General features: G+C 41.6%; 1 protein-coding gene across 2 annotated transcripts in view; it reads left to right on the forward strand.

Annotated features, from left to right (window-relative positions):
- LOC136875682 (serpin I2) overlaps nucleotides 1-21,327 on the forward strand; it is a 160,103-nt gene that overhangs the window by 111,014 nt on the left and 27,762 nt on the right. For both annotated transcript variants that reach the window (XM_067149237.2, XM_068228102.1), the window contains exons 3-4: nucleotides 5,682-5,889; nucleotides 9,748-9,962. In XM_067149237.2, coding sequence (XP_067005338.2) covers nucleotides 5,682-5,889; nucleotides 9,748-9,962 — 423 coding nt within the window. The remainder of the gene's footprint in view (nucleotides 1-5,681; nucleotides 5,890-9,747; nucleotides 9,963-21,327) is intronic.

A 21,327-nucleotide genomic window follows, 5' to 3' on the forward strand; every position in this document is an offset into this window, starting at 1 on the left:
AGACTTGGCTTCTGGACTCGGTTGATGATCAGTGAATATTTAACCAAACTCCATCTCCGATGTTATTCTCTCCCGGGCTGAATTATGCCTCACATTTTAATGATACATGGCTGCAGCAGACGAGGACTTAGGACAATTACAAACTCCGTCGTAATGCTGAAGTTCCATTCTTCCGAGATATTTCAGGATTGCTGGGGATCTTGCGTCTTCTGGTGAAAGCTGAAACTAAAAGATCTGTCTTAGAAATAATTCTTAACACACACTCGATTCTTCAAGATGGCACAGTTTTTACCTACTTTAAAAATTTTCTTCAGATTTATAAAGCTAAGGAAATCTGAACTGCGGCGTTTCCGATATTTCGGCGTCACAAAATTTCCTCAGAAGCAGAAAATTTATCGTCTTTCCTCAAATGAATGCTGGTAATATTCCACGTCGGATACGCCGTTTCCAGTAACACATGTGCTTGAACAATTATTCCCGTAGACAACTGAGCAACTGAGCAACTGAGCGAATGCAAATGAGCGGAACAGAATGAGCCGAATAAGAATGAGCAAAAGACCAAATGAGAATGAGAAAGATTTCCCCAAGTACATGGGTATTTATTTCTTCAAGACGTAGGTGTGTTTGTTAATTAATTTTTATTGGCTGAGATTTTGCGATCGGGCTAACCTTGCGGTCCAATTGGTTAAATATCATGACGTCAAAATCTCAAAGTATTGATCGCTTTTAATCTGGTCGGGTTCCTGTCCACGTGCCACCCCTCTGATGTCTTCAACAAGGCACAAAAAAAACCCCAGACTCGCACACACGGCACGGGAAAAACCTGTTTCCCTGCTGGCTAGCAGACAGTGCAGAGTTGAAATCACCTTCCTGGATGATAATTTTATGCATCGTTCCACCCAAGTAATAAAATATTCTATCCATACAAACCAATAACCAATTTTCAAGGGTGCAATATGAAATGGTGTGTTGGGTTGTTAAAGTGGTTTACTTGGCCACTGAACACAGCACCAGAGCACATGCTACTCCTCATAGTAGAATGGCTGGGTTGTTTAATTCAAGGGCGTATGTTACACGCATGAAGGAAAGGAACCCTCACCAGATGCAGGCTTCACATCAATGTCCAAATCACCAACAAGTATGATAAGTAGTAAATGGTACTCATTCTCAGAAAACTTGTGTTCTTATAGCAGTGTATAGACAATGCTGCAGACCCAGTACACATAGATGACGAACACTGGTTGCCATGATTACAATTGTGTCAGTTCTTGTTGATAACCTTCTTGGAGTTCACTGCATGCTGGAATGTGTAATTCCACCACCAGACCTGTTTGTTAGTTAGCAGTATCTTGCACAGAACACTGGTAGGGTAGGTAGTTAGCAGTATCTTGCACAGACCACAGGTAGGGTAGCTAGTTAGCAGTATCTTGCACAGACCACAGGTACGATAGCTAGTTATCAGTATCTCGCACAGACCCCAGGTAGGATAGCTAGTTAGCAGTATCTCGCACATAGCACAGGTAGGATAGCTAGTCAGCAGTATCTTGCACAGACCACAGGTAGGATAGCTAGTCAGCAGTATCCTGCACAGACCACAGATAGGATAGTTAGTTAGCAGTATGTTGCACAGACCAGGGGTAGGGTAGGATAGCTAGTCGGCAGTATCCTGCACAGACCACAGATAGGATAGTTAGCAGTATGTTGCACAGACCAGGGGTAGGATAGCTAGTCAGCAGTATCCTGCACAGGTCACAGGTAGGGTGGCTAGTTAGCAGTGTCTCACACAGACCACAGGTAGGATAGTTAGTTAGCAATATTTTGCACAGACCACAGGCAGGGTAGCTAGTTAGCAGAGTCTTACACAGACCACAGACAGGGTAGCTAGTTAGCAGAGTCTTACACAGACCACAGGTAGGATAGCTAGTCAGCAGTATCTCAAGCAGACCACAGGTAGGATAGCTAGTTAGCAGTATCTTGCACAGACAACAGGCAAGGTAGCTAGTTAGCAGTATCTTGCACAGCCCGCAGGTATTGTAGCTAGTCATCAGTATCTCGCACAGACCACAGGTAGGATAGCTAGTTAGCAGTATCTTGCACAGAGCACATTAACGTACCATAGCATTGCCATTTTTGGTTTTGAGTCAAATATACTGAAGATATGTTCGATCCATCGAGAGTCGATCATCCGTTGTATATGACCATAGAAGCGATCTCTGCCTTTACGTGTTGTGTCTGTGATATTCTCTATCTTAGAGTATATTTCTTGCCTATAATTTCTAATGTAGATGATATTTTTGTAGTTTGGGCCATGCATGGTGTGTAGGATCTTTCTTTCTTCTCTAAATCCGCAACCAAACATTTCTCGGACAGGATAAGGCATTGAGATGCTTACAGCGATACTGGTTTGATGACAATGTTGTAGTGATGAATTTTTTGTTCAGAGAAAAGCACTTTTTGTTGTATATGTTGTGGGTGGTTTGGAAAGTGACTTCAATTTTCTTGATTGTTGCTGCTGTGGCCTCTTTGTCAAGTCCATTTTGCTGGATCCATTCCCCAAGGTATTTAAATTTATTAACACAGTTTATCATTCCATATTTGGTGTTTAATTGTGCCGTATCATCTTCGATGTTAGACATTACTTCTGTATTTTGAAAGGAAATTTGTAAACCTGTTTGTTCTGTTACTTCCTTCAACACATTGATCTGTTCTGTTGCACTTTTGAAATTTTCTGTCATCAGGGCTATATCATCAGCGAACGCTATGCAATCCATTTCCACTCCATTTATCTTTGTCCCAATCCTTAAGGGTTTGTAAAGGTTTCTTTCTTTTAATGTCTTTTGCCACTCCTGTATTACCTTCTCAAGTTCACTGTTGAAAAAAAAAAGAGTTGACAGACCATCTCCCTGTCAAACGCCTGTCTTGATCTAAAAAGGTTAAGAGAGACATCCTTGGAATTTTACTTTGGATTTGGTATTAGTTAGTGTTTCCTTTTTAATTGCCAGCAGTTTTTCATTGACTCCCATTTCTGCAAGTATGTTAAGCAACACATCATGGTGGATGGAGTCGTATGCTTTCCTGAAGTCTACTAATGTCGATACATAGGTTCGACGTCTCAGCATATGGTATTATTATTATTATTATTATTATTATTATTATTATTATTATTATTATTATTATTATTATTATTATTATTATTATTATTATTATTATTATTATTGCTGAATTGAGAAGGAATTGTCAGTGACTTCAACGCAGAGCTCAGAGGATGAGAGGCAGTCCAGAGAATACCTCAGTCTCAGCGGAGTACAAGTCAGTGAAGAAGGAACTCCGCAGCACAATTAGAAAGAGTAAAGCCGATAAATGGTGGGCATTGGCTAAGGCAGAAGAAGATGATCCATGGAGACTAGGTTATAAGATTGTAATGAAGAAACTCGGGAAATTTTCAACCCCGGGATGGATCTGCAAACTATTAAAGAAATTGTGGATACACTATTCCCCGACAATCCAGAGAGGATTGACTGTGACGATGATAAAGAACTGGATGATGTACCCCTCTTCACAGTAGAAGAGCTGAATAGAGCTAATAGCTCTCTTAGAAATAAGAAGACTCCAGGACCAGATGGTATACCTGCAGAACTATGAAAGATAATATCAGAACTCTGTTCAGAACTGTTGCTGAATATGTACAATCACTTCCTGCAAGCGGGTGTCTTTAGTCCCCGATGGAAAATGGCCCGAATGGTTTTGATAAGCAAAGGAAAACCTGGTGGTTATAGACTTTCATGTATGTTGGACACAGCTGGAAAAGGCTTGGAGAAACTTCTGCAGCCCAGAATTGTCTTAGCAGTTCAGCTAGCAGGGGATTTATCTGTTCGCCAGCATGGATTACGGAGAAGGTACTCGACGATGGATGCAGTGTGGGAGGTGGTGAATACAGCAGAAAGAGCACAAATGAGCAATCATCATTCCTGTAAATTGACATCTTGTGACCCTGGATGTGAAGAATGCTATCAATTTGGCAAGGTGGAGCAACATGTTGGAAGCTCTTGAAGAAACTTCCAAGCTACCACAGTATCTTATGTGCATAATGAGAGACAACTTCAAGCATCGCACTCTGCTGTATGATACGGAAGATGGACAATGGGCAAAACACTTGCAGCGCAGGGATCGATCCTTGGCCCAGATCTTTGGAACATCATGTATGATGGCTTGTTAATGTGGAGATGCCAGAAGATATGAAGCTTGTGGGCTATACCTATGATTGGCCGCCTTGATAGTGGCTCATAATGTTCAGATGGCTCAAATCAAACTGAACCAGGTAATACGGTACATAAAAGAATGGATGATGAGTCACAGGCTAACACTAGTGGAATGCAAAACAGAGCTAGTTCTTCTGACCAGGAAAAGGATCGAGACTCTTGTGCCAATGACTGTTGGAGAGTTAGCAATTGAAACATCTATGAGCACAAAATATCTAGGAGTGATACTTAACTCCAAGCTCACATTCTGGAATCATATTCAGAGAGCAACAAATAAGGCAGTAAAATACATGACTGCACTTAGTAGACTGATGGGAAATATTAAAGGTCCGAAATCCAGTAAACGATACCTTCTCATGTCGACAGTTCAGTCAGTGCTCCTGTATGGCTCTGAAATCTGGGCTGAATCCTTGAGATTTGCTTGATATTAGAGAAGGATAGCTTCTGTACAATGGAGCAACAAGAAATCTACTGTACCCAAGGAGAGCTGGAAAAGAAATGTACAAAGAAGTGTGCCTTCAGTCAACGGATGAGGCAATGGCAACTCAGATGGGAAAGTGACCCTCAGGGTAAATGGACCAAGGGACTGATACAACATTTGGCTATTTGGGTTGAAAGGGTTCATGATGAAGTCAACTATTACCTCACACAGCTTTTAACAGGACATGGATATTTTTGGAAATTCCTGCATAGAGTGGGCAGAGCGAGTGATGCAGCATGCATATACTGTGGCGACATCAACGATGTACTTCACACCTTCTTTGTGTGCGGCTATTGGATGATAAAGAGAAGATGTTTGGAAACTGAATTAAGAGAAATGACACCAGCTAATATTATTTCTGTGATGCTACAAAACCAGAAATCCTGGGATTGGGTGGCAGTGCATGTGGAGGATGTCCCTCGTCAGAAGAAGAGGGATTTGGAAGCATACGAATGCCCGTAAAGAAGAAATGAAGAAAGAGTAAGTCTGAAAGACTAAGTAAGCATGATATCACCCTGAAGTAATGCGAGAGCGGCCAGAATCCCACACACTTGTGGAGCGCGGAGGCTTCACAAGTGTCTTTTGAAGATTTTTGACAGTCGCTCATTTAGAAAATTATTATTATTAATAATTCTAAATCTGTAATTTGTTTATGCTGTCCACCTCCATGGCTAAATGATTAATGTGCTGGCCTTTGGTCACAGGGGTCCCGGGTTTGATTCCCAGCAGGATCAGGAATTTTAACCATCATTAGTTAATTTTGCTGGCATGGAGACTGGTTGTATGTGTTGTCTTCATCATCATTCATCCTCATCATGACACGTGGGTCACCTATGTGCATCATATTAAAAGACCTGCGCCTGGCGAGCTGAACATGTCCTCGGACACTCCTGGCACTAAAAGCCATACACCATTTTATTTTTGTTTATGCTATGTTTCAGAGTAAACGGCCTGTTACATTCGATATCGACAATAAAATTTACGTCCAGCGAGGTATAGGAGTTCCAGACCGCTACCGACAGGCCGCGATGGAGATATTCCGGTCTGTTCCCGATGAGGTGGACTTCATTAACAACCCGGACTGTGTGACGTCATGTATCAACCAGTGGGCGGAGAAGAGGAGTCACAGCCACGTGGTGGACACCTTAGGTACTTCACCTTACAAGGGTAGTTCTTAATGGTCATGCACATAAACTGAGTTCTCATGACTGTCAAAGGGAGGATGCTAAATAGTTTATTTGTCACCTATTCATTACATTAGAAATTTTAAACATTTAGGAATTTATCATTATGTCTATATGAGACATGTTTTGCCCATCTCTGAGGGCATCATCAGTCATAGTACTACCTCAAGGCATAAGTCAGGTACCTGATTTGTAATTAAATTGTAAATACTAAGATATAAAATTGACATATTACAGTGGGAAAGTGAAGAGAGCAATGTTCAATGATGATATAGATAACAATATATTAGCCGTTCGCTGTAAATTATCAGTTGTGAAGGATAACAGCGTCAAAATGTTAGGGTATGTCCTACAAAGGATGGCTTAATATATTAACATGGGGCAGTTTGAGGGAAAGATAAGTGACTTGCACTAAGTAAGACCACAGGGTATTTGACAGTGTCCAGCAGCAGTGGTCCATATGAAGTATTGACATGTTATATTATCAGAAATGTTGGTAACTGTTACTAAAATTTCATTAAGAAACAGTGTTCATTGAGAAAACAATGTTCATTAATAAATGGAGTTTAAAAGGGTTATATTAACTTATTTATAGATACAGTAGTCGGCACCAATGTGTAAAACCACAGGGTATTTTAGCAGTGTCCAGCAGTAGTGGTCCGAAGAATCATTGATGCTACTCTATTAGAAAATCTTAGGAAATTATTAAGTTTATATATTTATATTTACATGGAAGCAGTTTGGGAAGAAACGGTACAAAGTATCTGGCACCAGTATTTATAACATTAACTACTGCCATTGGTTGATGATCACAGTTTGACAGGGCAACTACACAGTAATATTTACATTATTCTGTTGAACAGTTGGGAAATTACAAGCTTATAATAAATATTTGCAAGGGAGTGGTTTGGGGAGAAAGGATACAAATGTCTGGCACCAATGTGCATCACATTATTTCTGCTGTTGGTTGATGATTGCAGTATTAACAAGGCAACTACACAGTAATATGCAGTGTGGTCTGACCTTAGTTCACAATTATTGGAATACTAGGAAAAATATTCCAACGTTCTTTAAGATTGCCAACAAATAATCAATTTAAATCATGCATTGATCAAAAGATGACTGGAATAGGCCAGAAGAGATGGCAACGTGATTTTGTTACACGACAATGCGCTGTCTCACACAGCAAAACCAGTGAAAGGCACCTTGAAACGTTTTTTTTCTTTTTCTCCCCTTCTAACTCCCATTCCAGTTGGGACTGAACTTTGACTTATATGGCATCCAAAGTGTCACATTTCATATTAGTGACCCAAAAACTATGGATTCGATACTAACATCGATCATTTTCAATTATTTTTACATTTCATCCCCTTGTCCCCATAGTATTTTTTTTTCCAGATAGTACCGGTAAGTCATGTATGTACCAAGTTTGGTTGAAAGCTATGCTGGGACATACACACATACATCGATAATCTCGGTCATTTTTGAACATTTTCTTCTCAACTTCTATGCCGATGGGGGCTGAACTTTGACTTAAACAGCATCTAAGGGTCATTGTTCATCTCAGCAACCCCAACAACTAAGGATTTGACACTATTTTTGATTATTTTTAAATGCCTCCCCCTTTGCTACTCCCACCCAAAGGGGTACTAGGGGTGGCTTACCCCCACAGTGTTTGTCTCTAGATAGTAAGTCATAAATGTACCAAGTTTGGCTGAACTTGCTCCAGTGATTTAGGAGGAGATGAGGAAAGGTACTTCATAAAACATAGCAGCGTGTTCCCATCCTCCTATACTGTGTATAGCCATGGTCACGAACCTCGTAGCAAGAAAGGTACTTCATAAAACATGGCGGCATGTTCCCATCCTCCTATATACAGCATTTCTCACTCGACTGTCGTGATACAGAGTAAGTGACTGTCGCCTAGCGACAATCTGTCCAGCAATTTCAATCCAAATCTTGATGCAGCTTTGTAATTAAATTAATTACATAAAATTACTCATCATGAAAAACTAGCCGTTGGATTTCATTCAAACCACTTCCTAAACCCTCTCAGGAGTAATAAGAACAAATTGGTGAAATTTTCAGCAAAATCAGTCCAGTAGTTTTTGAGTCCATTCGAGATGAACAAACAAATATTCATTTTTATATATTAGATTTCATTGGTTTTAATAATTGCTGTGTAAAATAGCAGACTACTATTGAATTAGTATTCGTACTTTGACTTAACTTTAAAAGAGATGTTGCATCTATTTAATAACACATTAACAATGACTGCAAACTATGAGAAAAATATAATTTTGCTCTTCTCATTAAAAATCATAATATGTTTCACTTATGTGTACAATTAACAGAAGGTGCAAATCAGTTGCAAGGCATGGATCAAATGCCCATATTTTCTGTCCTCCAAGTAATGGAGAAGCACTGGGAGAAGAAAGAAACAAAACACTTCACTAGGGCTTCCTTCAGTTGTGTGCTGCATCAACTGATTTTGTATTCTTTCTGTGACCATGAAGTTCCTGAAACACTTGTTAATTGGCTCAAAATGGTGTATGTAAATACCACAACTCATCTTCGTTGCTCTCTAGGTCTACTGGATACTTTTCCTGTGACAGTCGGTGTACACCGGGGATCAGCACTCTCTCCACTTCTATTCGGCGTGGTCATTGACACCATCTACTCGCAATCTGCAGAACGTCGTTCTGTGAACCCTTCTGTATGCTGACGATGTTATGATTGCTACCACCACCAGGGAAGATTTGCAAGATCAAGTTCAATCATGGCATTACTGTCTAACCTAATTTGGCCTTCATCTGAACCTGCAGAAAACTGAATACATAGCAACCTGCCCAACCCCCGGTCCTATACATGTTAATGGAGTCCCATTATCCAAAGCAGATAGTTTTCAGTACCTTGGATCCCATCTGCAGAATACTGGTTGAATTATTGATGATGCTAGTTGCATTGACAAATAAGTAAGGACAAGGATTAATAATGCATGGATGCAATGGAGGGAGGTTACAAGAGTTGTATGTGATCTGTCTGAAGTCCAAGGTGTATTGGGCAGTAGTATGACCAGTAATAAGTTGAGCTTTATAGCACTGAGTACAGAAAAATCCCTCTTTACCATGGACATTTCATTTTTAAGCACAAAACCAATAACACAGTCAGATGGCAGATTTGTGTAGCACCAATCAGTGAGAAGTTAGGTGAATGCCAGCTTTGCTGGTATGGACACATCTCAATGAGCAAGGAATAAGTGACAACACAGTCAGATGGCTGATTTGCGTAGCACCAATTAGTGAGAAGTTAGGCGAATGTCCGTTTCGCTGGTATGGACACATCTCGACGAGAAAGGAAGAAGACCTTGTGGGCATCTAAAACTATGATGGCAAGACACCGTCAATATAGTCTGGGTAGTGTACCTGAAGGAAGATGGTAGGTTCGAATCGACCAACGGCAAACCTGAAGATGGTTTTCCATAGTTTCCTATTTTCACACCAGTAAAATGCTGAGGCTCTACCTTCATAAAGGTCAAAATCTGTTCCTTCCCAGTGCTAGCCTTTTTCTATCTTTGCATCACTGGAAACCTCCGATGTATTAGCTGGTATATTAAATTGCTAGCAAAATCAGCAATATTCAGCTAGCGGCCCTATGATCACCCCTACTCAGAGGTGGTCAAAGTGTCTCCCGCTTCAAGTACTTTCACACCTTTCACAAGGGCTGGGACCGGGAAGGGTTGCTGACAGTGGGGTTATTCATTATAATAATTCCATTTGCATATTCCAATGCCTTGATTGTGTTTCAATCTGTCCTGATCCAGATTCGATTGATGATAAGACCCGCCTGTTCCTCTTGACCACTGCCTACTTCAAGGGCAGCTGGCAAGTGCCCTTCCCAGAGAACTTGACATCAATGGAACCCTTCGAGCTGTTGAGTGGGAGGATTGCCAACGTGTCCATGATGTACACCAGAGGGCGGTTTAAGTATGCCAGGATCCGTGACTGGAATGCTCAGGTCATTCAGCTACCATTTAAGGTGAGTTACTTCCTGTTTACTTAAGTAGCCAGTCCCTGTCATAGGGTCAGTTAGTGTATGCATTTCAGTGGACTTGGCAGACTGATATGTAACAGCAACTCTGGCTTGGTGAGGAAAGCAACGGGGAAACCACTTCTTTTTTCATTCTCCACCCTGAGGGGGTGAGGCAGGCCACCAAGAGGGTTGCGCCCTCACTCCGGCCAAGAGTTGCAGATGTATGGAGGTTGTGTGGAAACAGGAAGGTGGGTAAGTGTGTGCGAAATGTGATGGAGATAGGAAAGGGTGATGTGGCCTTTTTCTGAGTTTTTAATTTTTTTATTTTATTATTTTTTAAATTAATTGTACTGTAATTCCATAGGGTGTATAACAGCATGACTTTATATGTTTAATACTAGCTGTCACCCACGGCTTCGCTCGCGAGGATTTGGTAAGTTGATAAAAATGTATTGTTCTTCGGTACTGCACTAAGATATTATCTGAAAATCCCTAAAGCATAAACACTCATCGAAAAATTGCATTTCATTTACCCCAGAACCTCTTTGTAAACCACATTTGTGGCATTGCCTTTCAGGGGTGAGATGACCCAGCTACTGGCAGAGCTAAATCTGGAACATCTGGAACTCTACATGTGAGAAACAGTCCCCTTCTAAGTCAAAAAAATGTTTGGGTTTCTTTATTTCTAAAGGAGATTTCAAATACCGATTATCACGTCTTTAACATCTTTGTTTTTGAGATATAAGTATCTTCATAAAGAGAATTCAACTCCTTCTTCAATTTTCAAAATTCAGCTTAAGTTCATTTTCCAAAAACAAAAAGTATGTGTTTCTTTATTTTTAAAGGGGATTACAAATACCAATCTTCATATCTGTAACATGTTAAGTTTATGAGATATACTGTAGATATACTCATTTTAAAAACTGCCTCACTCCTTGGATGAGTGATCAGTCTTGAGGTCTTTGGTTCACAGGGTTCTGGGTTCGATTCTGGGCTGGGTCAGAGGTTTTAATTGCGTGTGATTGATTCATCTGGCTCAAGGACAGGTTGTTTGTGTTTTTTTTCCCAACACTCTCCTCTTCATATTCACTCAGCACACCATATTACCAAACACAACAGGAACACGCAATAGTAATTATGTTCCTACACACGGGGGGGGGGTTGCGTCAGGAAGGGCATCCCGCCGTAAAACAGTGCCAAATCCACATGTGCTACACATTTTGGACCCGTGACCCCACAGGTGTGGGAAAAGCGGTAGAAGGAGAAGATACTTGTTTTAAAAATTCACCCGCCTTTTTATTATTTCACCGCCTTAAGTGGATTTTCCAAAAAAGAAAGTGTGCTCATTCCAAGAGATTCCAAGTAACACTTTTAACGTCTGTAACATCTTCAGTTTCTGAGATATATGTACCCTCATATAAATAATTCAACTCCTTCCTCAATTCTTTTCACCCCTGCCCTCACCCCTTAAATGGATTTTCTGAAAACTAAAATTTATGTTCTTTTATTTTTAAAGGAGATTCTAAATACCAGTTTTCATCTTTGTAACATGTTAGGTTTTTGTGATATATTGTACATAATCTCGCTGCTATAAGAATACTGAAGCTGACGTTGCCATGGTTAACGGCAGTTCATTTCTTTATCAGAGTGTCGTTCCAATATCTCCATAACAGTTGGTTTTAGGGCCTTAAAATATGATTTTCTGGCCCATAGGGCTCACCGAGTTTTGTTCTTTATGTCAAGGAGCTGAAAATGAGCTTTGTCTCGTTCTTGTACGACAAATTTGATTTCGCATATATTGGCCTATATTTTTATATCTTCCCCCATCACCCCTAACCTCAAATTGTTTTGAAAATAAAATACAGCCCATGTTACTCACTGGCAATGTAGCTTTCTATAGGTGAAGTAATTTTTAGTTTTTGAGTCTAGCCGTTACAAACAAATATACAAATTTTTCCTTTTTATAATATTGGTATAGATATATGCATACATTGTTCAACAAGTTTTCTTTTGGGGGGGGGCATATATAAACCTGGGTGTGAATGTTGTTAGGCATGAAATGAACATTGAGCTTCATGTTTACTAACTGACATACAAAGAGAAAGATAGATAATACAATAAGCCTACTTTAGTTAATATAATATAGTACTAGATGATAAAGACATACATATAAATACAGTAATAAATGATTACATCAATACATTAATACATATTTTGAAGATGAGAGTACCATGTGAGAGTGGAGCGGTTCTGATAGCCCCTTGGCTTAAAAGATGATCCGTAACCGGGTGTCCAATACTGAAGACGGTTTGTACTGGACCGGCCGATCTGCGGGCACTGTGAGTACTTGGAAGTGATGAATTGGGGTGAGGATTCGGAGAGGGCGTTTGAGGGGAACTTGGAAGAGTTGTGTTATGAGGGGATGTTCTTGATCAAGGGAGTGCTGGATGAAGCGTTGGAATATAGCTGAGGTGTGGACATCAAGTTTTGGTATTGGGAATATGTTGTAGAGGTGACGCGTGTGGTAGAGAGGGGGAAGGCGGAGGGTGATGTGGATTAATCTTCTCTCCATGGATAGGAGTGAACAGAAGAGATGGTGGTTGGTGCTAGTTGCAGCGAGCCAGGCTGGATGTCCATATGTGATGAATGAGCTAAGGAAGGATGTGTATGTATGGATTAGAAGTTGGGAGTTGAGACCCCAGTTGGTTCTGGCAAGCCGGCAGAGCAGCTGGGATCTCTGCTGGGCTCGGGTCTTGATATGAAAGAAGTGTGGGCGGAAGGTGAGGTGTTCGTCGATGATAATTCTGAGGTATTTGAGGGATGGTTTGGGGGCGGATAGCGGTTTTGAGCATGGTGAGCTTGAGTTCTTCTGGATTCTGTGTAATGGAGAGGTGGCGTTTATGGGGACAGATAAGGGTGGACTGGGTTTTGGTGGGATTGAGCCGGAGGTGCCAGCGATCACACCATTTTACAAAGGATTTAAGGAAGGGTTGGAAATGCTGGTTGATGCTTTGGACAGATGGAAATGGAGCGAGAATAGCTGTGTTGTCTGCGAACTGTAATAGATGTATGGGGGTTGAGGCTGTGGAATGTCCATGTTGAATAGAAGAAAAAGCAGTGGGGAGCCTTGGGGGATGCCAATACTCTTGTGGAAGGAGCAGGAATGGTGGCCTTGGATGTGAATGGTTGCAGAACGATCAGTGAGATATGATGAAAGGAGATGGATGTAGGACTGGGGAAGAGAGAAGAGGTGTAATTTGAAGATGAGTGCATCATGCCATACAGAGTCAAAAGCGAAATGAAAATCAAATGTGATCAGGAGTGTAGGATGGACTTGATTATAGTTACTGGAGATCAGCTGGATGAGACGGAAGAGTTGGTGGTGGGTGGAGTAGCTAGGTCGGAAACCGCATTGGGAGTCTGGGAGAAGGTGCATGGAGTGGATATAGTTATAGAGATGACGGGCTAGAATTTTATCAAGTATTTTGGCTAGGACAATGATAAGGCAGATGGGGCGATAGGAATCAAGGTTAGTGGGGTCCTAACTGGGTTTAGGGAAGAGCAGCATGATGGCCTGTTTCCAGAGGGAAGGGTAATAACTGGAACTGAGAAGGAAGGTGAAGAATTGAGCTAAGAAGGATATAAAGGCAGGCAGGGCTTCCTTGAGATGGCGGTACTGGAGTTTATCAGATCTGGGGGCGGTGTTCCTTGTCTGGCTGAGGGTGTATAGTACGTCATTGTCTGTGATAGGGGTATCGAGGATGAGATTGGTGAGGGCGTGGGTTGAAGAAGGGGAGAGCATGGGGGACATGCAGATTGTGTGGTAGAGTGCGTCGTTCATATAATCGAAGTGTCTGTTGAATGGGTGTGTGAAACGTCTTTTGTAGTGGTCTGCGAAGGCCTCCAGTTTTTCCGAGGTGTTACTGGGGGATCTTCCTTGATGAAGGATGGGGTACTTGGGGAGCTTGTCTGTCCAAGGAGCGAGGATAGTTGTCTCCAGTACTGGGATGAGTTGGCATGAAGAGAATTCAAGGATGAGCAGGCGGTCCTCCAAGATCGTCTTTTGTATGTCTGCAGGTAGTTCTCAATGGTCCTTAGTATCTGGCGGTGAAGGCGTAAGAAGTGTCTCTAGTCCATTGGTATTCAGTTAGGTACGATTGTGAAACTTTTTTGGAGATGGCGGAACTTAGGAGGTAATCTGGGCTTGGAGGGGCTATAGGAGGTGATAGGAACATGGTTCGCAGCTGCGGTGGTGAGAGTATTTTGGATAAATTCAGCGTAGGTGTCGGTGGAGGTGGCGTCTGTTGGAAGTGGGGGTGGTTAAGAGAGAGCAGAATTGATTGAAGCATGGTAGGCGGGCCAGTTGGCTAGGGAGTAATTCGGTCTTTTGATAAGGAGAGAGTGGGCCGGGAGTTGGAGTAAGATGGGGAGGTGGTCACTCCCAATGCTTGGTAAATAGGAAACTGTGAGGAGATGGAGGGGAGAGTTGTGGGTGATAATTACATTGGGGGTGATTTGGGAGCTGGGACGGGATCGTCCAGGTAATGGGATTAAGGAGGAGTCGATATGATTGAGAAAGGTGGTTATTGGTTTCTCGTTGGCTGTGGCTATGGAGGTTAAGATCTGCGAGTAGAATGAAGTGTGGGAAGGTGCTGTGAAGGTGTGCAAGGAATTCAAGAGGAAGAGGTTGGATGTTACGGTTGTATATGGTGGTGACATGAAGAATCTGGGATGAAAAGTAGATGGTAGCAATGATGAATTCTGGAAAGTGAAGATGGTGGTGGTGGTGATTATTGTTTTAAGAGGAAGTACAACTAGGCAACCATCCTCTATATAACACTAATCAGAGGGAAAAATGGAAGGGTCCGACACTTCGAAAAATGAAGATATCGGCCAAAGGAAGACAAGGGCCACGAAGGGCGTGAAAATGAAAGACTCCCTAGCCCTCGCAAACCTAATAGCGTCGGGGTCGGAAAAGAACAAGAGTTGACCAAGAGAGGTCAGATAGGATAGATGAAAGTGAGGAGCCTGACACAAGTAAGTGGAAGCAATGCCAGGACTCAGCTGAGGGACCCGTGGTCGCCAACCCACGTTCCAAAGTTCAGAGCCCCTGGGGCCCCTTTTAGTCGCCTCTTACGACAGGCAGGGGAGGGTGCGGAGGGTGATGGAGGTGAAGAGGAAGTGCAGGATGGATGGCGAGGGCCGCTCCTCCTCGACCGATATCAGCAGGGCGGTCTGATCGGTGGAGGATGAAGCCTGGGAGGTGGGCAGATTGGTCTGGATGGAGCATTGTTTTGTTCAGTAAAACTGAGTGTACTGGGTGCTGAGAATTAAGGGTCTGAAGGTGTAAGCATTTGCGGTGAAAGGATTGAATGTTTAGGAAGAGAATGGGGATGGGATAGGAGGCCAGAATTTGTTATAAACTACCTGCCATGATTATACCAGTGTTTCTAACTGTGTGAATAAAAAATGAGTATTTAGTTCGGTGTGGGATGTTTGAAAATAAAGATTAAGGGCCTGGTTCATTGCAGCTTGCAAGTGTGAGAGGACTAGGTGGCGATGGTGGGGGTAGATATTGAGAAGGGAAAGGGTTATGACATGGACGACGTCTTCGACAGTAGGTGGGGGGAAAAGGGAAGAACTGGGAGTAGTGGGAGGGTCGATGGTTCGAACGGGGGCCACTGCGTCGGGGTGATTTTCGGGAGGAGTGGGCTGGGCTCTGCAGAGGTGGGAGTACGTGGGATGGTTCTGTCCGCAGGTGTGGCACTGGGGAGGAGCCTGAGTGTTAGGGGCATTTAGGGGTGGAATGGGGATGTGTGCAGTGACTGCAGACCGGCCGTCTGGCTTTACAGTGTGCAGTGCTGTGATCATTATAGGTCAGACACCACTAGCATTTCAGTGGCTGTGGTGGCAAGGCACGAGAGGGCTCTACACGGTAGTGCCGATGGAATATGGAGACCACCGCTGAAGGGAGGCGATCCACATCCGCGGTCATCAAGACAGGCTTTCAATTGAGTAGCGCAACAATGCAGTGAAAAGAAATGGGACCATCTTTGCACATTTCACCCTGACTGTGGTTTTTAGGAAAACAAGGACATGCTTTTTGTGGTCATGACAGGAGTGAGGAATCTACAAAGAGAAGGAATTATACTTAATATTTTAATGAGGTCACAACATATGACACGTTCCTGGAAGAACACCTTGAAAAGTCGACTGTACTTCATGCAATTTTGCCTGAAATTTGGGATGATTTGATTTCTTTAAGTGAGGGTGCAGTAATGTCCCATGAAATTAAGGAGGAAATTTCTAATGATTCCTTTTCATTTCACTGATATTAGATGAATGATGTAAGTAATAAAGAACAACTCTACCAGCTCTTAATATGCAACCAGCAATGGTAATTTTGATGAAAGTTGTATTTGTTTCAGATATAAGTTCTGGCGGAAAAGCAGATGCTCTCTTGAACCATGTTCTGAGCATACTTAACAATATTTCTTGCTCAGACAAGCTTATTGCCAAGACATGATAGAAGAACAGTCATAGCAGGGTAACATAATTCATTGCAATCAAAGTTCACATTCATTCTCTGTTACTCCCACCAGCTAAATCTTGTGCTCTTGCAGTCAGTTAGTTTCATCAAGAAAGTCAATATTTTATCACACTTGCAGGTTATGGAACATTTTTTTCTTAATCAAGAAAGAAAATTCATGCTATAGATATGCTCGGCAAGAATATTTTCCTCAGACTTTCTGGAATTTTCAAAGTCATTTAACATGAACAGTGAACGAGCATGAGGTTGACATAGCAAATTTGAGATAATTATCCAGAATCAAATTCAGAATGGGAAGAAAACACTCTTGTATGTACAGCTGCCTTATTAACCAAGTTGAAGAATTTCACTTTAAATTTCCTTTTTAAAAATTTTTTCAAACTCTGACATTCTCTTACAAGCATTTATAGGATGAGCTATCAGACATTTACTACATTAGAATGTTAGAAAATGTCACAAAATTCCTGCAAAATTATAGAAATGAATTTATGGAGTTAGGAAGAATGACAGTTAGTGATATTGAACCTGAAGCTAGAAGAATTCATCTCAGTGTCATCAGTGTTGAAAAATACAACTGATGTACCAGAAACGCTGGTACAGCATTGATTCTGAAGTATTTCAAACTTTAAAATACGTGCTGCATGCCAAGCAAGCAGCCGGCTACAGCGAACATGTAGCGAGTGACGTAGGAGCCAGCTGCAACTCACCAAGGCTAAGTTACGTCATCCATAGAATTTTCTATTCCTTCTACCCTTAATAACTTGCATATTAATTATGGTATGATACGAGTATGAGAATAACATCACCGCACACCCCATTTTAAAACCTCCAATACTACAAAGTTTCATTAAAATCCACCACAGATTAAGAAAGTTATTGAGAGGAATGAAATGGCTGCAGTCTCCGCGACTTTAGTATAAAGAAGATGTGAGAATTTGGCTGAAGGGAGTCTTGTCCCACAGTCAAACCTGTACGGTTGACTGCTGGAAGTTGTCAATGCTACGATACATCAAAGATATAGAGTAGAAGTTTTTGATACTCTGCAAAAATCTTATATTTCTCTGTCTACGGACTTAGCCATGTAGTTAGTGAGTGCGATACTTTGAACATTTTCAAGTGACTAAAATCTTGTGTATCAGAACTTACAATTCTTATGTTCATAAACTGTACATCAATACTTATAGTTTCATGAATAAAACTTTGAAATACTAGAAACTTTCCTAACTTGACAGTGCTAGTCTTCATGTGAAATAGTTTCACATTATTTATGAACTCAGGACATTGTGTAAATGGAGCTGATTTTCACTATTCAGAGATTGAGTTAACAATATTATTCCACAGCTTTAAAAACAATCTTGCAAGTGAACGGAACTCATTTCACTCAATAGTTTGCATTCCAACAGTGTTGTATATAAATGTAAAGGGGTGTGTGAACGGGGCTAATTTCACATGCTAGGTATTTTACTTCTAACACTCAGTTGAAGTGATTGTCATTTAACTCAGTGTAAGTAACATTCCTATGGCATCTAGCAGTGTTCATTGCAATGAATAGATTCTCCAAATAACTGTAAATAGAATCAAAGTGATCTTGAAATCCTAGAGGATCCAAAGAGTGTTTGTGTCCTCAATTCTCCAAACATTTAGAGCACTAATTACCTTTTTCTTGTGTGTGTGTGCATAATTTCACAAGTGCAAGTGATATTAGGAAGTGTGCAGATTTGATTCCATTAACATTCGGCTGTGAAAATCTTGTTTGAGTTCTTTAAATTTTTGTCTCAAGGTAGAAACTAGTGCAGTTTACTTTAAAGAAGCGCCTCATGTCACATTCCATTGACATTCAACATGAAATATCAGCATCTCTTTAATCCCTTCAATCCCTTCATGAGAACAGTGAAAATCAATTATAAATAACACCTCCTTACTCGTCCATCCTATAAGTCCGGGAGACTTATACATGTGCTTGCTCCATTATTCCCCTCGAGGGATTAGTACGTGGTTCCATGGTGCTGAGAGGTGGTCCATGGTGAGGATTGGAGGAGCAGCGGTTCGACATGTGACATCCCCAGCAACAGGATGGAAGCACATTGTGCTTAACTGATCTTCAACTGTACTGAGGTGATATAATCTTGACTTTGTTTAATAAATCAGCAGTTTAAAATAGACATGAACTTCATTCAAAGTGAAACCCTCTCACTCTCTGTACCCGCTCCAATTTCATGCACCGTACATGCCTTGCGATCATCTCATGCTCTTCAAGCTATAAAGTATGGGCATTTCCTGGTACACTATAGAAAATCTTTTCTGAGATTATTTATAACAGAGACCTAACTCAAAGATTTAGTGAAATTTCAAAGCTACAATTTCTCTTTCTTGATCACATACAGTTTTCAAACTTCCAAACCGGGCGAGTTGGCTGTGCGGTTAGGAGCGCACAGCTGTGAGCTCGCATTCGAGAGATAGTGGGTTTGAATCCCACTGTTGGCAGTCCTGAAGATGGTTTTCCGTGGTTTCCCATTTTCACACCAGGCAAATACTGGGGCTGTATCTTAATTAAGGCCACGGCCACTTCCTTCGCATTCCTATGCCTTTCCCGTCCCATCGTTGCCGTAAGAATCTATCTGTGTCGGTGCAAAAAAAAAAAAAGCAAACTTTCAAAATGTCCCAGAAGATTTACTTGCAAATCTGAAAATAAATTACGGGCTTTTTCTTTTACGCACCTCAGAAAATGTTTTGCACCACCAGCAGTTCCAGATTTCTAGGTTGCTGATGACACCAGGGAATGTATGGGATGCAAATACACACCTTATGTCAAGCATAACGTGATTGATGTAAAGAAAAACTGACAACTGGTGCAACACAAACACTATTCTTCGGCAGGGTGCATCTGTCTATCAAACGTAGGAATCTGATTCTGCCCCTCACTATGGTATTACTTTATGCAGTGCAGTGAAATGTTTCTGTTGTGGCATGCTGTCCACAAGGTTGTTGAGGATGTCCTGGTTGATCTTGTCCCACTCTTTGACAGCAACCCTCCAGAGGTCAGCCAGGGAGTGAATTGGATTTGTTCATCGTTGCACTGCCTGTTTCAGCATATCCCAGGGATGTCCAATGGGTTTCATGTCCTGAGACACCACAGGCCAGTCCATCCTATGGATATGGGCCTCCCTAAGAAAGACGTTCACAAGTTTGGAGCAGTGCAGGCACATGTTGTCATCTTGCAGAATGAATCTGTTGCCGAAATGTTGTCGGTATGGTTGAACAATGTGCCTGAGGATTTGGTTCTAGTATTGTGTACCAGTCACTTCTATTTTTATGAGTGGCATCTGGCATCCATACATAATGTTGCCCCAAAACATGATGGATCTGCCTTCCTGATGAGCATGTGGGATGGCATACAGGTCTCATCTGGCGTTACCTCATTTTCTCCAAATCCCCCTCCAACGATTATCTGGCATCAGACACATTCGGCACTTATCCATGAAGAGGGCCAGCCACCATTCTTCCACAGTGCAGTCTAAGTGCTCCTTGCCCATCTGTACCTGCTGCCATGGTATTGAGGTGTATGTACAGGTGCTCGTCAAAGAACTCTTGATTGTAGGCGGTCCCTATGATATCTGATTGTCGGTGTAGACACAGCCCTAGCAGTTGCCTGCCCTAAGGCATTATGCAGTTCTGTTGTGGCATCTTCCGGGTTTCTGCAAGCCGGGATTTGCACATAACGGTCATCACCTGCTGTTGTTGACTGTGGACGACCACTGTGAGGACAATCTTCGGCATTTTATGTCACACGATAGCGGTATGTCCTGACAACATTGCCATGGTGTACACCATCCAGACCAGCAATTTCCCTCATAGAGAGGCCTTGCTGATGCAGTGTCACTATGTGCGTACAGTCAAAAGCAGTAATGGTTTATGAGGCATGTTTGTATACTGCACAGGACACAAATGTGCTCTTGTCACATTGTGTCCACAGGTAACAGTAAGAGTGCACTCTTCTGGACTGTTCAGAGAGTGCATGTAATACTTCAGTGTCCACTAACAGGTAGCGTTACACGTCATTTGGATGTCTGTTTGTCATGCAAATGTAACAACTCTTAGAGCAAACACAAAAAATACAGATGGTGCAAAACTTTTTTTTTGAGGTGTGTATAACATTGGAACTAAAAGTGAATGTTGTTCAATTCATTGTGATCCCAATATGAAGAAACTGTTTTTCTGAGCTGCGTCAATATATGAAAGCAATGGATCTTTCAGATCCTTGAAACATTCAAAAGTTATAGTATTTATCTTGACTATTCTGGCAATTAGTGCTTCAGATAATTTTCCAGCTTGAGAAGAAGAATAAAATATAATCTTTGCACTGCCCAGCATCAAGAAAGTCTGTCAGTCCTTGCTCTGATAAACATTGAAGGTAAACTTCTGCAAATTCAAAGCACCTGCTCTTCATTTGAAGACAAAGTCATTGATGCTTTATTTCGTTTTTCTATCACTTGCCTCAATGCTAACATTGCTTCACATGTTCCCATTCTTCTTCTAAAACCAAATTGATCTTCAGATAATTGTTCTGTTATTTTGTTTTCCATTCTCCGTAATATTATTCTAGTGATTAATTTTGAGACATGACTCACTCGACTCAATGTTCCGTATTGTTTACAAGATCTTGCATTAGATTTCTTTGGTAATGATATTATTTACACTTTGTAAAGTCACCAGGTAACTCTCCAGTCTCCTTGTCCTAAATTAAACCACTCCATGGCCTTGTGCACAGAGGCCATTCACTGCAACAGATGTGGCGGTCATCACTGCTACTCTGTTTCTGAG

Source organism: Anabrus simplex, chromosome 6 (genome assembly GCF_040414725.1).
Source record: "Anabrus simplex isolate iqAnaSimp1 chromosome 6, ASM4041472v1, whole genome shotgun sequence".
In the NCBI taxonomy this organism is placed as follows: Eukaryota; Metazoa; Arthropoda; class Insecta; order Orthoptera; family Tettigoniidae; genus Anabrus; species Anabrus simplex.